General features: G+C 37.5%; 1 protein-coding gene across 2 annotated transcripts in view; it reads right to left on the bottom strand.

The window, feature by feature from the left end:
* DNAJC3 (DnaJ heat shock protein family (Hsp40) member C3) overlaps window positions 1-20402 on the bottom strand; it is a 108765-nt gene that overhangs the window by 47798 nt on the left and 40565 nt on the right. For both annotated transcript variants that reach the window (XM_032151120.2, XM_032151122.2), the window contains exons 3-4: window positions 15940-16064; window positions 14047-14121 (exon numbers count right to left, since the gene is read on the bottom strand). In XM_032151120.2, the coding sequence (XP_032007011.1) occupies window positions 14047-14121; window positions 15940-16064 (200 nt within the window). The remainder of the gene's footprint in view (window positions 1-14046; window positions 14122-15939; window positions 16065-20402) is intronic.

Below are 20402 nucleotides of genomic sequence, written 5' to 3'. Positions count from 1 at the left end.
GTATGTTCTTACATTCATGCAGACAGTAGCAACTTCCTATTCTACACTTCGTAAAACTGTCCATACAGTTGAGACCTGTGCCCATATTCCACAGAAGTCATCTTCAAAGGATGCATATGGACAATTACTAATTATAACAGAGGGCAGAACAGCACAGTGCTTCAGAGTGCAGGCCCTGGAATCTAAAACCTACTTGCCAACTACTGGTGTAACCTTGAGCAAGTTACTAAACTGCTCTAAGTCTCAATTTCCTCTGCTGTAAACTGAGACTATGAATATAGCAGTCCTCTGCCCCTAGAGGTGGAATAATCCATGCAAACCACTCAGCAACACACCCAGTATATCGTGAGTGCTGCACAAACCATGGCTGAAGTACAAAGTCAAATCTAAAACTCAAGGTTCCTACCTCTTGTTCCAAAGCTTTTCTTTTTTCTTCAAAGTGTATTGGATACAACTTTACAAAAGAGTGTCAACCTAAATAACAAGCATTCTCCAAAGAGTTTATTGAATTGAGTTTATTCTGGAGTGTGCAGGGGATTTGCAAATCCAGCGTATGAGGACTATAGGGACCACAGGCATATCCAAACAGGTTGAAGCCAGGTGAAGCTTTTAAAGGCAAAAGCGAAAAGCATAGGGAATTTGTTTGGAAACAAAGAGAACGTTGGATACAGGGGAGACTGTGTCAGTCAAATGTTCTTGTGCATCCAGCTAGCTATCCTCGTGACTCATGTAGCAAGCTGCAGTTTGAGCTGTAGTGGCCGTTGCAGGTGGGGAATGTCAATGGGGCTCCATGGATGTAGAGATGCAGGGACTGCTGGCAAAAGTTCTTATTATAGGCATATGTGCAGAAGAGCCCTTCAGAGATGCTTTGTAGCAGTTCTTACAATAGACATGTATGTGAGAGCTCCCTTCTTAACCTCCTGACTCTATTTTTTTGTTAGAGTTTAATACAAGTGACTTCATTTTGATTCTGACAACTCTCATAAGGGAAAAGAGCTAGAAACTTTAAATAACTGTCATTTATATCATATCAATTTAACAGACATAAAAATTTTATGTAGTTATCAACATTTACAATTTTTATATTGCCACTTAATTGACATTATTATGTATGCCCAAGTTTATAAACCAAACCTTAAATAATTCTTATTAATGAATATTATTTTATTATATAGATACAACATTCTCTAATAGTTTCCAGAGCAAACAGAGCCCCAATAAGTGTCTCTGGGCAAAATGTTTTTCTTTTGTAATACTTAATGCCAGACTGTACCACAAAAGCTCTGCTTATGTTTGCAGTGTCAATGTATTATATGACTGAAAACATTTCCTTTAAGACCTATCAATATTAGGCTGTAAAATACGTCTTGATTTTTGCTCAACTTAATGGCCAGTGGTCTCTGAATAGTTTTAATATTCATCTCTTCATTTGGAAGACTGGGCACTGTATGCACTGACTTTGAATTTGTATTTTCTTGTGTTACCTGCCTGATAATATTCTTTTATCATCTGTCCTGTGGAATCAAGGTTCCGAATGCTTAAAATTTAATCAATTTTTTAATATGTTAAATAAATTTTTCTCAGCATTCCAATTCCATGACCCTGTGTCTCCCTCTCTACCATCCTTGAACAGGGCTATACATGTTGATCAAAGTACACACATATGAATTTGCCAATTATTAACCTGAATTTTAAGTCCTACAATGAGTTTGGACAAACTATTCCAGGTAACCTAAATTTACTTCAAACAAAGCTCAACATAAAACGATTCTGAAATATATGAATCCTGTGCTTGTATTTTTCTCTAAACCAAATCCAATCTAATTATAATTATTCTTACATGCATACAAAATTGTTTTAATATAACTTTTAAATGACTTGTAGTTTTGAAATTTAACTTGGTCTCCCATCTTGATGCCCATTAAGATTTCTCTCGTAGAATTAAGTACAAGGTGAGTACTTTCATATGAAATAATCACAAAAATATTATTCCATGCAAAAGTTGGAATTTATAACATACCATGCACAATCACACTAAAAATATAAAATTTTTAGGTATACACTTTTTAAAAAAATGTAAAAAACACATATGGTATCTGTATATTAAATTAAAAATTGCTGATGAAAAGTATCAAAGGAGACCTCAATCAATGGAGACATCCCTACTACGTTCATGCACTGGACTCAACATAAAGTGTCAATAAAGGTGTCAATTCTCCTCAAATTAATCTGTAAGTTTATTACAACTCCTATCCAAATATCTTAAGGCTTTTTACAAACACAGACAAGTTGATTCTAAAATGCACATGGAAAGATACCAACCTTAAAATATCTAAAATAATTTTGACAAAGAACAAAAGGAGAGAAGAACCACTTTGCCCAATATTAAGGATAACTACTATTAAATAAGCAGGAGGCAGCCAGGCGAGGTGGCTCACGCCCATAATCCCAGCACTTTGGGAGGCCAAGGTGGGTGGATCATTTGAGGTCAGGAGTTCAACACCAGCCTGGCCAACATGACAAAACCCCATTTCCACTAAAAACACAAAAAATTAGCTGGGCGTGGTAGGGGGCGCCTATGATGCCAGCCACTAGGGAGACTGAGACAGGAGAAGTGCTTGAACCCAGGAGACAGAGGTTGCAGTGAGCCGAGATCACACCACTGCACTCCAGCCTAGGTGAGAGGGCAAGACTCTGTCTCAATCAGTCAATCAATCAACAAGCTGGAGGCCACTGGCCTGAGGCTGTCTCCATACTTTCAGTTCCCACTTAATGAACTACAACCTAACTTAAACTGAAAACCTAACTTAAGAAGGTAATAACAGTGGTGTCTCGGCCAATCATAAGCAGCCAAGCTGCCACTAATCACAGACAGGTAACTGACCAGACCATATCCAAATAAGGCAAAGGCCTAGCTGTAACCAATCAAACGATTTCTGTACCTCACTTCCATTTTCTGTCTATAAGTACTCACTGCCCACATTGCAGAGCCCAGCTCTCTGAACCTTTTCTGGTTGTGAGGAGTGATGACTTCATTAATCATTCTTTGCTCAAATAAACTCTGCTAAGTTTAAATTCTCAAAAGTTTTTCTTTTAATACTATCTAGCTATAGTAATCAACAGAGTGCAGGAATGACAAAGGGACAGACACATAGATCAAAGGAAAGGAATAAAGAACCTAGAAATAGTCCCATAAAAGTACAGCCAACTGATTTTTGAATACGGTGCAAAAGCAATTCAATGAAACAAAGAAAGCCTTTTCAAAATATGGTGCTGAAGCAATCTGATATCTAAAGGCAAAACAAATGAACTTCGACCTAAACCTCATACCATCATACAAAAATTAACTTAGACTATGGGCTTAAAAGTAAAACATAAAACCGTAAAACTTTTAGAAGATATGAGAAAAGCTTTAGATCCTACGGCTTAGTGAATACTTCTTAGACATGACACCAAAAGCACAGTCCACAGAAGTAAAAAGAAAATGAACAAATTGAACTTCATCAAATTTAAAGACTGAGGAAGGCATTCAAAGATGGCTGACGAGAGGCATCTGAAAGTCACCTTCTTCATAAGGAAGAACAAAAATAGCAAGTATAGATCATCTAGGAGAGAACACTGGAGACCCAACAGAGAAGTAACAGGAAACACCTAAGAAGAGGAGGAAGAGAGAAGTGAGGCAGCCTGCCTGGCTGGGATAAGAGCCCAAAGAGGCTCCGAATGTGGGGAAAGAGTAAGTGACCCCCAGCAGTCCACATTCCCACTGTGGACTCCTCCAATCCTAGCTGGAGAGCCTCTTAATCCTTGTGGGCCCTGAAAGTAACCAGCTGCGTGGAGACTGCATGATGGCATTGCTTCAAAGAAGGAGATCACACTGGATCCTACACACCTTCCAAGTCCTATGCACCTATAACATGGTGCCTCTGTGAGAATACAGCCCTTCCCAGGCAGCATCCTGCCCTGGGGCCCACCCAACAGTTTCTGCATCTGCACGTCCATTGTGCCCCATTGACATCCCCCACCTGCAGATGCCACTGCAGCTGGCTGCTGCCACCAAAGCCAAGTACAAGGCACTAGCAGCAAGCCCCCCACCCAAGGAGAAGGATTGCTACACATTTTAAAATGTACTGAGCACAGGCTCTCTTGTCAGCAGCTGCCACCTAGGGACAAAGTGTGTGCTCCCCAGCCACCTGCCTACAGCTGCTGACACTGAAAAAATCCCCACCTTACCCAATAGCAGGACTGCAGCACAGCTACTGCTGCCCCCACCGAAGCACTTCACTGAAAGTCTGGGGATCACCCCTCCCTTACCCACCACAACCAGCACATCACTGGGGGGGCCTCAGGATAGTTCTGCCTGGCATGGCTCACTACTCCTGCCTCTGCTCAAGTGCCCAAGCACACTGTCCTGGGGCCTGGGGATTTCTCTGCCCAGTCTATATCCATTGGCGCCTGAGCACTCCTTCCTGGGGCTTGAGGGTGAGCCCACCCAGCCTGCCATACCACCACAGTGGCATACACCAGGGCACACCATCTTTGGCCTGGGACTGCCCCACTCAGCACAGTGTAGCCATCGCCAAGACCACCTCAGACCAGCTGGGATCCAAAGGGTTGTCCCACCAATGCTACTGTCATTGCCCAGGCCACAACTGCTGCCCAGGAACCCAAGGACCCACCCACCTGTCCAATCCACTGCTGCCATTCCCATACCAAAGTAGGCCACCTGGAGGCCCAAGAATTGGTCCACCTGGACCCACTAACATAAATGCCAGCATACGCCACCTTGAAGTCCTAAGTTAGGCATGTTTGGCCTGTCACTGCCCCCACTGGGGTCCAAGAACTGGCCTATCTGGCATCCCCATCCCCAGCAAAACTACAAAACAGCTTCCAATAACAACTGCACCCTAAGCCACTGAAGAAATCACAGACACCACTGACGCTGATTACAGCCAGACAAATTATATGGAGACTATACTACTACACACACCAAGAATCAAAGCCTAAGTGCTTTACCTAACCAAAACCATAAATAAATCTTAAGGAAAAAGTCCTCTCCTACAAAAGCAAATCCAAAAAATTCGAAGAAATGACAGTTACATTATTAACAGATGCACAAATATCAACATGAGAACTTAAACATGAAAAAGCAATGAAATATGACACCTCCAAAAGAAAACAATAACTCTCCAGCAACAGATTTCAATGAAAAAGAAATTTGTGAAATGCCAGAAAAATGATTCAATATAATGACACTAAAAAAGCTCAGTGAGATATAAGAGAACACAGATAGACAATACAAATAAATTAGAAAAACAATCCAGGATATGAATGAAAAATGTATAAAAGAGATACATATCATTTTTAAAAAGAATCAAACAGAAATACTGGAACTAAAGAATTCATTGAATGAAATTCTAAAATACATTTAAGACCTTCAACAATAAACTAGAGCAACCAGAACAATTTCAGAACTTGAAGACAGGTCCTTTGAAATAAGCCAATCAGAAAAAAAGAATGAAAAAGAATAAACAAGTTTACATGACATATAGAACACCATAAAGTAACCAAATATTTGAATTTTTGTTGTCACAGGTGAAGAGAAAACCACAGTGATAAAAAACTTACTTAACAAAATAATAGCTGAAAACATCCCAAGTCTAGCAAAAGATTTAGACATCGATAGAAAGCTCAGATAACCCAAAACAGATATAGTTCAAAAAGGACTTCTCCAGGGCACATAATAGTCAAACTGTCAAAAGTCAAAAACAAGGAGAAAGTTCTGAAAACAGAAGATAAAAACGTCTAGTCACTTATAAGGGAAACCCCATTGGACTAACGGGATTATTTATCAGCAGAAACCTTACTGGCCTGCAAGGAATGGAATGATATACTCAAAGTGCTAAGAGAAAACTGTCAACTAAGAATACTATACCCAGCAAAGTTATCCTTCATAAATGAAGGAGAAAAATAAAGTCTTTCCCAGACAGGTTCATCACCACTAGGCCAATTCTACAAGAAATGCTTAAGGGAGTCCTAAACCTAGATGCAAAAGGACAATATCTACCATCATGAAAACACACTGTATAAAACTCACTGAGTTTTATAGTAGAGCAAACACACAAATGAGAAAGGAATCAAATGTTACCACTACAGAAAACCACCAAACCAAAAAGATAAACAATAAGAGAAAAAGAAAGGAATAAAGGATATACAAAACATCCAGAAAACAATAAACAATATGACCAGAATGAAATCTCACATATCAATAATAACTTTTCAAGGTTATTTAAACAGATTAAATTTTCCCCTTAAAAGACTGACTGAATGGATTTTTTAAAAATGGATCTAACTATATGGTGCTTAAAAGAAACTCACTTCACCTATAAAGACACATGAAGACTGAAAGAAAAGGGACAGAAGACATTCCAAGCAAATGGAAACCTAAAGCAAACAGGAATAGCTATATTTAAATAAAACGTATTTATCAGTTTAAGACAGAACCATTAAAAAAGAAAAAGACAGGTCAGCCATGGTGGCTCACACATGTAATCCCAGCACTTTGTGAGGCCGGGGCAGGTGGATCACCTAAGGTCAGGAGTTCAAGACCAGCCTGGCCAAAATGGCAAAACCCCGTTTCTACTAAAAACACGAAAATTAGCTGGATGTGGTGGTGTGCGCCTGTAGTCCCAGCTACTTGGGAGGCTGGAGCAGGAGAATTGCTTGAACCCAGGAGGTGGAGGTTGCAGTGAGCTGAGATTGCACCACTGCACTCCAGCCTGAATGACAGAGCAAGACTCTGTCTCGCAAAAAAAAACAAAAAGACAAAAGTCATTATATAATAATAAACGGCTCAGTTCAGCAAGAGGATATAACAATTCTAAATATATATGTACCCAACACTGGAGCACCCACATAAGTTAAGGCAAATATTACTAGATATAAAAGGAAAGACAGTCTCCAAGATAATAGTGGGGGACTTTAATACCCCACTCTCAGCATTACATAGATCATATAGACAGAAAATCAACAAAAAAAGTTGGCTATAACTGAACTTTAGACCAAACAGACTTAACAGACATTCACAGAACATTTTACCCTAAAACAGTAGAATATACATTCTGCTCATCAGCATATGCAACATTCTCAAGGGCAGACATATATTAGGACATAAAACAAGTATCAACAAATTTTTAAATATCAAAATCATGTAAGTACTTTCTCAGACCACACTGGAATAAAACTAGAAATCAATACCAAGAGCAACTTTGGAAACTATACAAATACATGAAAACTGGGTCAAGAAATTAAGATGGAAATAAAAAAAGTTTTTTGAAACAAATGAAAATGGAAACACAACATACCAAAACCTATGGAATACAGCAAAAGCAGTGCTAAGAGGAAACTTTGTAGCAATAAACACATATATCCAAAAAAAAAAAAGGATTTCAAATAAACAATCTAACATGAATCCTAAGAAACCAGAAAAGGAAGAACAAACCCAAAATTAGTAGAAGGAAAAAAAAATAAAGATCACAGCAGAACTAAATGAAACTGGACTAAAAAAACAATGCAAGGGATCACAAAACAAAAAGTTGGTTTTATGAAAAGATAAATTGATAAACCACAAGCTAGATTAACCAAGAAAAAACAAGAAAAGGCCCAAATAATCAAAATCAGAAACAAAAAGGAAATATTGTAACTCATACCCAAGAAATATAAAAAATCCCCCCAAGACTATTATTAACAGCTATCTAATAACAAACTGGAAAATCTAGAGGAAATGGATAAATTCCTGGAAACCTACAACCTACAAAGGCTGAACCAGGAAGAAACAGAAAACCTGAATAGACCAGTAACAAGATTAAATCAGTAATTAAACAGTCTCCCAACAAAGAAAAGCCCAGGACTGGATAGATTCGTTGCCAAATTCTCCCAAACATATAAAGGAGAAATAATACCAACTCTCCTCAAATTATTACAAAAACTGAAGTGGTGGGAATTCTCCCTAACTCATTCTATGAAGCCAGAATTACCTTGAAGTCTAAACCAGAGAAGGACACAAAAAAGAAAGAAAACTACAGGCCAATGTCTTTGATGAACACAAATGCAAACATCCTCAATGAAATACTAGCAAACTGAATCCAATAGCATGACAAAAAGGTAAGACACTGGCTGGGTGCAGTGGCTGATGCCTGTAATCTCAGCACTTTGGGAGGCCAAGGTGGAAAGATCTCTTAAGCCCAGGAGTTTGAGACCACCCTGTGCAACAAAGTGCGACCCAGTCTCAAAAAAAAAAAAAAAAAAATTAGCCAGGCATGGTGGTGCACACCTGCAGTCCCAGCTACTCAGGAGGCTCAGGCCAGAGGATCACTTGAGCCCAGTAGATTGAGGCTGCAGTGAGTCATGTCCACATCACTGCACTCCAGCCTGGGAAACACAGGAAGACCCTATCTCAAACAAAAACAAAACCAGAAAACATAAGACACCATGATCAAGTGGGATTTATACCGGAGACGCAGGAATGGTTCAACATTTAGAAATCAATTTGTGATACATTACATGGACAAAACAAAGGGCAAAAACCATACAATCATCTCAAAAGATACAGTAAAAGCATTTGATAAAATTCAAAGCCCCTTCAGGACAAAAACTCTTAAGAAACTAGGCATAGAAGGAACATACCTCAACAAAATAAAGACTATTATGACAAATCCACAGTTAACATCATAGTGAATGGGGAAAAATTGAAAGCCTTTCCTCTAAGAACTGAAACAAGACAAAGACGCTCACCTTCACCACTCCTACTCAGTGTAGTACTGGGATTCCTAGGCAGACCAGTCAGGCAAGAGGGAGAAATAAAAGGCATCCAAATTGAAAAACATGAAGTCAAATTGTCCCTCTTTGCAGATGACATGATCTTATATTTAGAAAAACCAAAAGGTTCCAAAATAAACTCTCAGAACTATTTTTTTTAATTCAGTAAAGTTGCAGGATACAAAATCAACATGCAAAAATCAATAGCATCTCTATACACCAATAATGAAATCACTTAAATTAAGAAGGCAATCTCATTTACAATAACAATAATAAAAATAAAATACCCAGGAAAAAATTTAACCAAGGAATTGGAAGACTTCTACAAAGAAAACTACAAAATACTGATGAAAGAAATTTAAAAAGACAAAAACAAATGGTAAAACATCCTATGCTCACAAATCAAAATTAACATTGTGAAAATGACCATACTACCCAAAGCAATCTATAGATTCAAGGATATCTGTATCAAAATACCAATGTCATTTTTCACAGAAATAGAAAAAATCATACAATTCATATGAAACCAAAACATAGCCTGAATAGCCAAAGCAATCCTGAGCAAAAAGAATAAGAAGGCATCAGGCTACCTGACTTCAAAGTATATTACAAGGCTATAGTGGCCAAAACAGCATGGTATTGGTATAAAACCAGACACATACATCAATGGAACAGATTAGAAATAAATCCATGTACTTACAGCAACTGATTTTTAACAAAGGGGCCGAGAACATACATTCGGGAGAGGACAGACACCCTCTTCAATAAATAGTGCTGTGAAAACTGGATATCTATATGCAACAGATTGAAACTGGATCCCTGTCTCTCACTATGTACAAAAATCAACACAAACGCCTTAAAGACTTAAACATAAGACCTAAAACTATAAAGCTACTAGAAGAAAACATGGGGAAAACGCTTTAAGACATTGGTCTAGGCAAAGTTTTTATGGCCAAGATCTCAAAAGCACAAGCAAGAGAAACAAAAATAAACAAATGGTATTATATTAAACTAAAAAGCTTCTGGGCTGGGAATGGTGGCTTATACCTGTAAACCTACCACTTTGGGAGGCCAAAGCGGGAGGATCACTTGAGGCCAGGAGTTTAAGACTAGCCTGGGCAATATAGCAAGATCCCATCTCTACAAAAAATGTTTTAAAATTAGCCAGGCCTAGTGATACACACATGAAGTCTCAGTTACTTGGGGGGCTGAGGCAGGGGGATCACTTGAGCCCAGGAATTTGAGGCTGCAGTAAGCCACGATCATACATACATGAAGTCTCAGTTACTTGGGGGGGCTGAGGCAGGGGGATCACTTGAGCCCAGGAATTTGAGGCTGCAGTAAGCCACGATCATGCCACTGTACTCCAGCATAGGTGACAGAGACCCCAACTCAAAAATGTAATAATAATAAGCCTCTGCACAGCAAAAGACATAATCAACAGAGTGGACAGACAAGCTGTTGACTACAGAAAATATATGCAAACTATTCATCCAACAAGTGACTAACATACGGAATATACAAGGAACTGAAAGAAGTCAACAGTAAGAAAACAAATAATCTCATTTAAAAATGGGCAAAGGACATAAACAGACATTTCTCAAAAGGCATACAAATAGCCAACAGGTATATGAAAAAATGTTCAACATCACTAATCATCAGGGAAATGCAAATCAAAACAATAATGAGAACACCTCACCCACTTAGAATGGCTACTATAAAAAGACAAACAATAATGGATGCTGGCAAGAATGCAGAGAAAAGGGAACTCTTATACACTGTTGGCAGGAATATAAATTAGTATAGCCACTATGTAAAACAGTATGGAGATTTCTCAGAAAACTAAAAATAGAACTACTATACAATCAAAATCAGTATATCAAAGGGATACCTGTACCCTCATGTTTACTGCAGCACTATTCACAATAGTAAAGATATGGAATCTTACCAAATGTGCCCATCTACAGATGAATTAATAAAGTAAGTATGGGGTATGTGTATGTGTGTGGAGGGAGGGAGAGGGAGAAGGATGGGGAGAGGGAGAAGGATGGGGAGAGGGAGAAGGATGGGGAGAGCGAGAGGGAGGGGAGGGGAGGGGGAGAGGAAGACGAGAGAGAGAGGAAGGGGGTAGAGGAGAGGGGAGGGGAGGGGGAGAAGGGGAGAGAGAGAGAGAGAGAGAATGAGTGAACGAGAATGGGATACTATTTGGCCATAAAAAAGAATCAAAATCATGTTCATATGCAGCCACATGGATGGAACTGGAGATTATCAGTGAAATATAAGCCAGGCACAGAAAGACAAACATTGCATGTTCTCACATATATGTGGGAGCAAAAAAAAAAAAAGTTAATCTCATAGAATTAGAGAGTAGGATGACAGACATGATAGACATTAGAGACTGGAAAGGGTGTGTCAGTGGGCGGCAGGGATAAAGAGAGGTTAGTGAGTACAAATGCACAGCAAAGAGGAATAAGAGGTAATGTTTAATAGCAAAGTAGGGTAGTTAACAATATATTGTCTATTTCAAAATAGCTGGAAGAGAGAACGTGAAATGTTCCCAACATACAGAAATGATAAATATTCAGTGATGGATATTCTGAATGCCCTGACTTGATCATCACACAGTCTATGTATATAACAAAGCATCACATTTTCCTCAGAAATACATAAATATGCACAAATATTATGTATTAATTTAAACATTAGACATTTTGTTCTATAAAACATCCTGTGAAGAGGATGAAAGGAAAAGCTACAGACTGAGGTAAAATATTTGCAAACCACATATCCAACAAAGTATCTAAAATATATAAAGGACATTTAAAACACAACAATAAAAGAGCAAATAAGCCAATTAGAACATGAGCAGAAAACAGGAACAGAAGTTTCATTGAAAAGGATTTACAGATGGCAAATAAGCACAGGAAACGATGTTCAACATCATTAGTAATCAGGGAAATCCAAATTAAAACCACAATATAGTAACACATCTATCAGAATGGCCAAAATAAAAAATAATGACAATACCAAATGCCGGCAAGGATGCAGAGGAATGTAAAATAGTACAGTCACTCTGGAAAGCAATTTGTTGCTTTCTTGCAAAATAAACATGCAATAACCATACAACCCAGTAACTGCACTGCACTCCTGGACACTTATCCCAGGGATAACAAAAATTCACGTTCACACAAACATCTGTACAAGAATGTTCACGGCAGCTTTATTCTCAATAGCTAAGAAATGGAAACAACCCAAATGTCCATCAGCATCCAAAAGGAACAAACTAAGTGGGATACGTAAAAATCTAGATAAATCGCCAGAAAATTACGCTGTGTAAAAAGAGTCAATTCTAAAAGGTTGTATAACATTTGATTCCAGTTATGTAAAATTTTTGAAATGTCAAAATTTAAGAAATGAATATCAAATTAGTAGATGCCAGAAAGTACGACTAGGGGGCCAGAGCAGGGTGGGATGGAAATTGGTATGTTATAAAGGGTAACAGGAGGGATCCCGGAGTAACAGAACACCAAGTCAGTGTCTTGACTATGGTGGTAGATACATGAACCAACACATGTGATAAAGTATATGGAATACATGCAACAAAGAAATGAATACTACTAAAATTGAGGAAATCTGAATAGATTGATAGACTGCATCAGTGTCAATATCCTGGTTGTGATGTAGTGCTATAGTTTTACACTACAGATAAATTCATAGATACAAAAACAACGTTGTTATTGGAGGAAACTGGGTAAATGGTACCTGTAATCTCTTTGTATTATTTCTTACCACTGCATGAAAATCTGTAATTATCTCAATAAAAATTTCAATTAAAACTAAAGGATTATTAAATACAGATATGCATTCTCATGGAAGAATCCCTGTAACAATAGTAAAAGCTAAAAAAAATTGTTTTAAGAACACACTAGAAATATGACTGCCAAAGGGCAATCTAAAAAGTAGAAAGTCTGTGAGAGTCCACCTCCCTGTTTCTGAGAAGTTTTAATATTGATCACAGAAAAGACATTAACCCAAGGCATATCCAAGGTACCAAGATCTCAGTTACCCAGAAGAATACATCCAATGCCCAATAAGGATTAATTTGTGCTAAAACTATATATCCTAAATTATTTCTAAAAGACTACTCTAAAGTTTAATTGGAAAAAAAAATCGAAGTAACAGATTTAAGCATCTGCTAGAAGCAGAAACACATTCTCATGTTTTATAATTCATTCATCCATTTGACAAATGTTTATGCAACACCTTCTTTGAACAAAGGCCTAGGCTATGGCAAGGTTACTCCGGCACTATCACCTCCCCACCACCCAGTCTGCGGCCTGCTCTCAAGCATCTTCCCAAGTAGAAGGGGAGATGAGACAAAAAGAAAATGACAGCCAATTTTATTGAGACCACAAGGCAGTTTCTGATCCAATACAATTAAATCTAATGTTTTTTGATTTATCCACAAATGACAGAGTATTGTGACAAGGGTTATGACAATGTTAGAAATTTTAGTTTTATTTTCATAGTGGTTATCATCATAGTAACTAAGCATTTCCAAAAACTATAAAAAATGCAAATCATAAACAGTGGCTTATATACCCTTTCTAGACCATTCCAGAAGCAAACCCATGTAAAACAAAAATGCTGCTCTTTAAAACAAGCCAAATGAGGGCATAAAAGGACCAGCTAAGTGTCTCTAACCAAGTCATTTTTTAGTATGTACCCCCTTCAATGACACAAAATCTGTAACATTCCCTAACAAATCCAAAGCACTTTACACTTTGTAAAGCAGCTATAATGGATGACTGTAAAATTCCCTTTTAAGAATCTGTTTCATTACTCCTCTCAAATCAAATGAAGGGTCTCCAAAAGGATATATCCAAAGCCCAATAAGGATTAACAAGGGCTTTAAAAGTAGTTCAGCTGACATCTTTAGATTCTCATGGTGGACAAAGCAGAACAAGCAAGCTGTATAAACTGAGTTAAGATTATATATCTATTGGGTACGCTTTACCTTCCAACTGTTAACAGGATTCTTTGATGTCTGCCATCAAATAGGAATTCAGGATTTGTGATTCTTAAATACATAAATCCGGCTATTCTCTATTTACTGTCTAAGACTATTGACTCTTAGCTAGAAAATTACTATTAACTGTCATAATATAAAAAAGGTCAAATATGTTCTCTCAAAATAACATCTTCCTAGAGTCAAATACAAATTGAACTTACCACTTTTTTAAAATCATCTTCTGCTTCATCAAGTTTTCCTTGTTTGAGTAATAAGTGACCTCTCTGTAATCTTGCCTAGAAAAAAGGGGGGCGGGGGATTATCTTGAATATTGTAGATTTCTAAATCTTTTTTAAACACGAAGAATAAAACTAAATAAACAAATTAATAAATATTTATTTTTCCAATGCACATCTGACTTGACACCAAGAATAATTCCTGGAACCAATGAATGTGTATAATTTTTCTTAAAGTATGCTTCCTTAAAAATATTTTTGTTCTACCCAAGAAAACTGAAAACATGTCTACACAAAAACTTGTACATGTATGTTCACAAAGATAGCCAAAAAGTGGAAATAACCCAATTCCCATCAACTAAATCAATATACAAATAAAATATATCCATACAATATTACTCAGCCATAAAAAGGAATGACATATTGATATGTGCTACATGAATGAACCTTGAAAACACTATGCTAAGTGAAAGAAGTCAGACACAAAAGGCCAAACATTATACGATGTTACATTATATGAAACAAATCTATGATAAGTGGTTGCCAGGAGCTAGGGGAGCAATAGGGAGTGACCACTAATAGGCATAGGGGGCTTCCTTGGGGGTTAATAAAAGTGTCCTAGAAGTAGCTAGTGGTGACCACTGCACAACTTGTGAATATACTAAAAACCACTGAATACTTTTAAAGGGTAAGTCTGATGGCATATAAATTATATCTCAATTTTTAAAAATACTTTTTGCCCTACAATAAAAGTTGCGTTAAGTTGGGACTTTACCAATCAATGCCTCTTCCCTTTTAACATGCACCAGTTTCTCCCCCTTCATCTGATATTCCTCTTCTTCTAATGTGTATAATCCCATTTCTTTCAAGAATACCAACTCTGGATGACCAATGAAGCCACATCAATATTCCACTTAACCCTATATACATTACTTTTACAGTACATAAAATTTTCCTAACCCTGTTAAACTCATCAATATAATAAAAAGCAAGATTAAACTATCATTAAAAAGCCACTCCAACTATCATAATACTAAGAAAATGGGCCATTTAACCTTTGTGAAAGGTTGTGCTTGCTTAGCTGTGTTAAGATGAATTTGAAAAATATTTGAGATTTGGGAATTCCATCTTAAAATATTAGTAATATTTCAAATCAAACATTCACCCCATATCTAATCAGTTATCTCAAATCCTTCTCAAAATACAGTAGGAAATAAATAATAAATGGCTATCAAATTAATTCTGAAACCATCTAATTGGTCAGTGGTTGTCAATTCCACCTCTGAAAGCCCCACCTGAGTTCTACCTCATGAGTCCCTCCCTGTTCACACATGTGTCACAATCTTTATGGTGACCTGCCAATCATCAGGATTTCCTACTAGGCTACAAGTTTCTCCACCTCTGAAGCTTGTGGATTGGTTCCAGGGGATGTCTCTGCTAATTTAGCATTTTATTGTCACCACAAATCATAGCCCAATTAAGTAATCCCCACTTTATTCTTCCTGGTACAGCCTTAAATGCAACTGCTGTCAGTCATCTGATAGCCTCTTAATTCAGCCTCTTCATCTACTCGTGTCTCAGCCTCACATCTTGCCTCACACTCCATCCTCCACACAGATTTGTCTTTCTAAACCACAAAGCTGACATCACTGCCAGACTTCTGAAAAAAAAAAAACATCTAATATACCCGCTGTTCTCTTTCACACAGATCTTTGATTCTGGGGACTCTGAATTTCTCTTGTTCCTCAGTCCACTACATCACTGTAGCTTTGATCTCTTCTAACTATGTCTAGCATGCCAGTCCTCACCTTATGAAACAAATTATCTCTTCCCAAGTTCTGTTAAGTTCTCATTTAAAGAAAGTTGAGATATACTTACTGCAGTGAAGTCCATCTTCAATTGAATCACTTTAGTTAAATCAGGAAGTGCAGCTTTTGATTTGCCCATAGCTAAAAAGACAGTAGCCCTCCGATAATAAGCAATATAGTTATCAGGGTCACCATCTGAAAATTAAAATAATATTACCTCTTAGTCATTTATTCAAAAATTAAAAAAAAAAAAATCACCTGGACAGTATCAGCATTTGCAACTCTACTAAGATGGACATTAAGAAAAGAATCTCATCATCAAAAAAGAGTCATGTTGCCTAGCAAGATCAGTGCAAACAGACCTAGAATACGGGTCAGCAAACCACAGCCTGAGCCACATCCAACCCACAGACTTCAGTTAAGAATGTTTTTTACATTTCTTAAAAGTTGCCCAAAAAAAGAAAGAACAAAAGAAAAATATAAGACTGTGGCCGCAAAGCCGAAAATACTTGTCTAGCCCTCTAGAAAAAAAGTTCGCAAACCCCTGGTCTAGAATATTAACTATATTCAACTTATAACCTTTTTTTGGGGGGGTGGGAACAAGGTGTCTGTCACCCAGGCTGGAGCGCAGTGGCATTGATCATGGCCCTCTGTAGCCTTGACCTCCCACGCTCAAGCAATCCTGCCACCTCAGCCTTCTGAGAAGCTGTGACAACAGGCGTATTCCACCACGGCCAGCTATTTTTTTTTTAATTTTTTTAGAGAGTCTCACCATGTTACCCAAGCTGGTCTTGAACTCCTGGGCTCCAGCAATCCTCCTACCTCAGCATCCCAAAGTGCTGGGATTATAGTCATGAGCCACTGCACCCAGCCTCAACTCATAACTTTTATAAGTATGCAATTCAGTTTGTCTCTGTGGAGATTTTCCTAAGTGAAATCCTAAGAATGTGTACTATGCACATTAGTGTACAGGGTTTTAGAAACGTATAAACCTCTGACTAAATTGATATATTGAATGTATAATCTCTGCTCCCTCACAAACTCCAACTAGAATGCAGGTGAAGAAATAAAGGTACAAGGACAAAGGAGGAGAACAGAAATGAGAGTGAGACTAGAGAAAGGGACTAGAGAAGTTAACATTTGTAAGGAAAGCAGACAGATGAATTAGGTTTCTGAGCTAATTTCACTCTGCTTATTAGCACCTACAAAGTACAGAAAAGAGTGGATTCAATCAGAAGCAAATCTGCTGCAGAACAATCCTTCTAAAAAGCAATTTGGAAATATAAGTATATAAAGAATTCTAAAAGTTACCTTGACAAAAGCCAGCCATCAATCTTTTAAAAATAAAAGATTTATCTACTCAGGTGTTCATCATCATAAGATATACAATTAAACTCCCTAAAAGTTCTACTCCTAAAGTTCTTGTCATTTGGAAAACATTACAATAGAAGAATCAATATGGCAGGACAGTCCATAATCATTCAAAATTATGGTTGTGAACAGTTGTTAATGGCACTGAAAATGCCAGGGGAAGGTGGGTCAGAAAAAGAGATTAAGCTATATAACCAAACATGAAAGAAGACATATAAATGGCCAATGAGCACATGAAAAGATGCTCACCATCACAAGTCTTTAGGAAAATGCAAATCAAAACCACATTGATCTGCATGGGGGAACAAAAATACTAATAAAAACTAAAAAAGCAAAACTGAAAAAAAAAAAAAACCACATTGAGATACTAATTCACTCCCATTAAGATGGCTATTATGAAAAATAAAAAGATAAAATAACAAATGTTCGCAAGGTGTGGAGAAACTGGAGCACTTGTGAGCTGTTGGTGGAATGTAAGATGGTATAGCACTGTGGAAAACAGTAAGATGATTTCTAAAAAAATTAAATGTAAAATTACAATGTGGGCCAGCAATTCTACTCCTGTGTATATACCCCAAAGAAATAAAAGCAAGGGTCAAATATGCATTCAAACACACATGTTCATAGCAGTATTATTCACATAGTCCAAAGGCAGAAACAACCCCAAAGTCTGTCAGTGGATGACTGGATAAACAAAAGGTGGGATATACCATACATACAACAGGTTATTCATTCAGCCTTACAGAGAAATGAAACTCCTAGGCATGCTACAACATGGATGAACCTTAAAAACATTATGCTAAGTGAAACAAGCCAAGACACAAAAGGAAAATATTGTATGATTCCACTAATATGTACCTAACATACTCAAATAATAGAGACACAAGGTAGAATAGTGGTTGCCAGGGGCTGGTGTAGAGGGTTAGGAATAGGGCCCTATTGTTTAATGGACGCAGAGTTTCAGTTTGGGATAATGAAAAAGTTCTGGAAATGGATAGTGATGACTGCACAACAATGTGAACACACTTAATGCCACTGAATTGTACACTTACAAATGGTTAAAATGGTAAATTTTCATACATTTTACCACAATAAAAAAGTAAAAATATGAACCAGTCAGAAAAAATATATATATTTTTTAAAAAAGGAATTGGGTATTTTAACAATAAAAAAAACTTCTTTTTTTTTAATCTAAAAACAAAAATATATGCTCCCAGCTAAGCGTCACTAACATTTCTTTACTCAACAACTTCCCTTAGGAGGCAAGGACAGGAGAGCAAAATCAGCAGCCTGAATATAGGATATTTCTTACAAAATACTGTAATTAACTTGAGGACAGAGTAGGAAAACAGAGTAACTACATTTAGAACATGCTTGATATACAGTATTTTTCAGTTCAGTTTATATTTTATTTGTAAGGTGCAATAAATTAAAATTTTATGGGTTTGGTCTGTGAACTGGCCGTAGAATGATTTCTTACCTAAGAATTACTAACATTTAAGTGACGCACCAGACAGCAGAAGGCAGTTCACTGCGTGTCAACAGTGGCTATCCAGGCAGAGAGATGGGGTTTCTTCCTTCTGCAGACCATGTATCCCAAAATGTTTCTCAACGCATATGGATTACTTTTATATTCATTAATTTTTTTAAAAAACTTAAGTTATCCATGGCTTATTCACACTAAGCAGAGAATAATACTGGAAATACCATGATTTAAGGCCTAAAGTATACAACCCCATCAATTTCATATGTCCAAATCCTACTCAATCTTTGAGGCACAGCTCAAATGACTTATTTGACTATACATGGAAAAATAAACCTTTCCTTCTCTCAAATTCCATAACATTCTATAATACATATCCCTTACTGCACCTAACACTAAGCACTGATTATTAATTATTTATACACATTGGGCCCTCTGTATCCCTGGGTTCTGCATCTGTGGATTCAACCACCCTCAGACTGAAAATACTTAGGAAAAAAAAAAAACTGTGTCTGTATTGAACATGTACAGACTTTTTTCATTATTCCCTAAAAAGTACAGCAAAACAACTATTTACACAGCATTTACATGGTATACAGTAAACTGCATTAAATTTCTATTTGGAAAAACCTGACCATTCCAATCTATGAAGAAAAAATCTCCACAGAGGACTGTGTATGACTTAACTTTCGTATTAAGGATCCTATCATACACAAAAAATTGTCTACATACATTATTTCTGGAGTGTTCACTTCCACTAATTTTACTGTTCAGTTTTTAGGCATTTTAAGATAGGAAATGGAACTGGAACCCCAATTTATAACACCAAACCTACAGAAATAAGGAATCTGTTGTACTATAAGATATATATTTGGTCTTCTTCCAGCTTCCTGACATATAGCTCCTACAACCTGTGGGATCTCTGGAGTGATTACTTTTTTGTATACTAATGAAATGGCTGGTAGCTAGGCACCCCTAGATAGTTTCAAGATGGGAGCTGATTGCCAGAGGAACCTATAAGGTGAAAAGGTTGGAACTTTGAGTACTCTCTACCCTCCTAGGGTTGTTGAAGGTTGAGTTGGTTAACAATAGCCAATGATATAATAAATCATGCCTAAGTGATAAAGCCTCTACAAAAACCTAAAAGGACAGGGTTTGGATGAACTTCCATGCAGCCAAAAACACGGAGGCTCCTGGAGGGTGGTAAACCCAGAGAGGGCAAAAAAGTGCCATACCCCTTCCCATATGCCTGGCCCTATACATCTCTTCCATCTATTTGGTTGTTCATCTGTATCCTTTGTAATATCCCATAATAAAACAGTAAATGTAAGTGTTTCCCTGAGTTCTGTGAGCTGCTCTAGCAAATTAACTGAACCCAAGGAAGGGGTCATGGGAATCCTCATTTACAGCCAGTCAGTCAGAAGCAAAGGTAAAACAACCAGGGCCTTATGAATGGCTTCTGAAGTCAGGAGCAGTCTTGTGGCACTGAGCTCTCAATCTGTGGGATCTTAGCCTACCTCCAAGTAGACAGCGTCAGAACTGAACAGGATTACAGGACATCCAGCTGCTGTCTGCTGAAGAATCTGTAGGATTACTTGGTGGAGAGAAATTCCCACACATTTTGGTGACCAGAGGTCACAGAAGTATTCTGCACTGTGAGAATATAATAGGAGAAACTG

Source organism: Hylobates moloch, unplaced genomic scaffold (assembly GCF_009828535.3).
Source record: "Hylobates moloch isolate HMO894 unplaced genomic scaffold, HMol_V3 SCAFFOLD_4, whole genome shotgun sequence".
Classification (NCBI taxonomy): Eukaryota; Metazoa; Chordata; class Mammalia; order Primates; family Hylobatidae; genus Hylobates; species Hylobates moloch.
The sequence above is the reverse complement of the archived record's forward strand: the minus strand, read 5'-3'. Positions and strand labels throughout refer to the sequence as shown.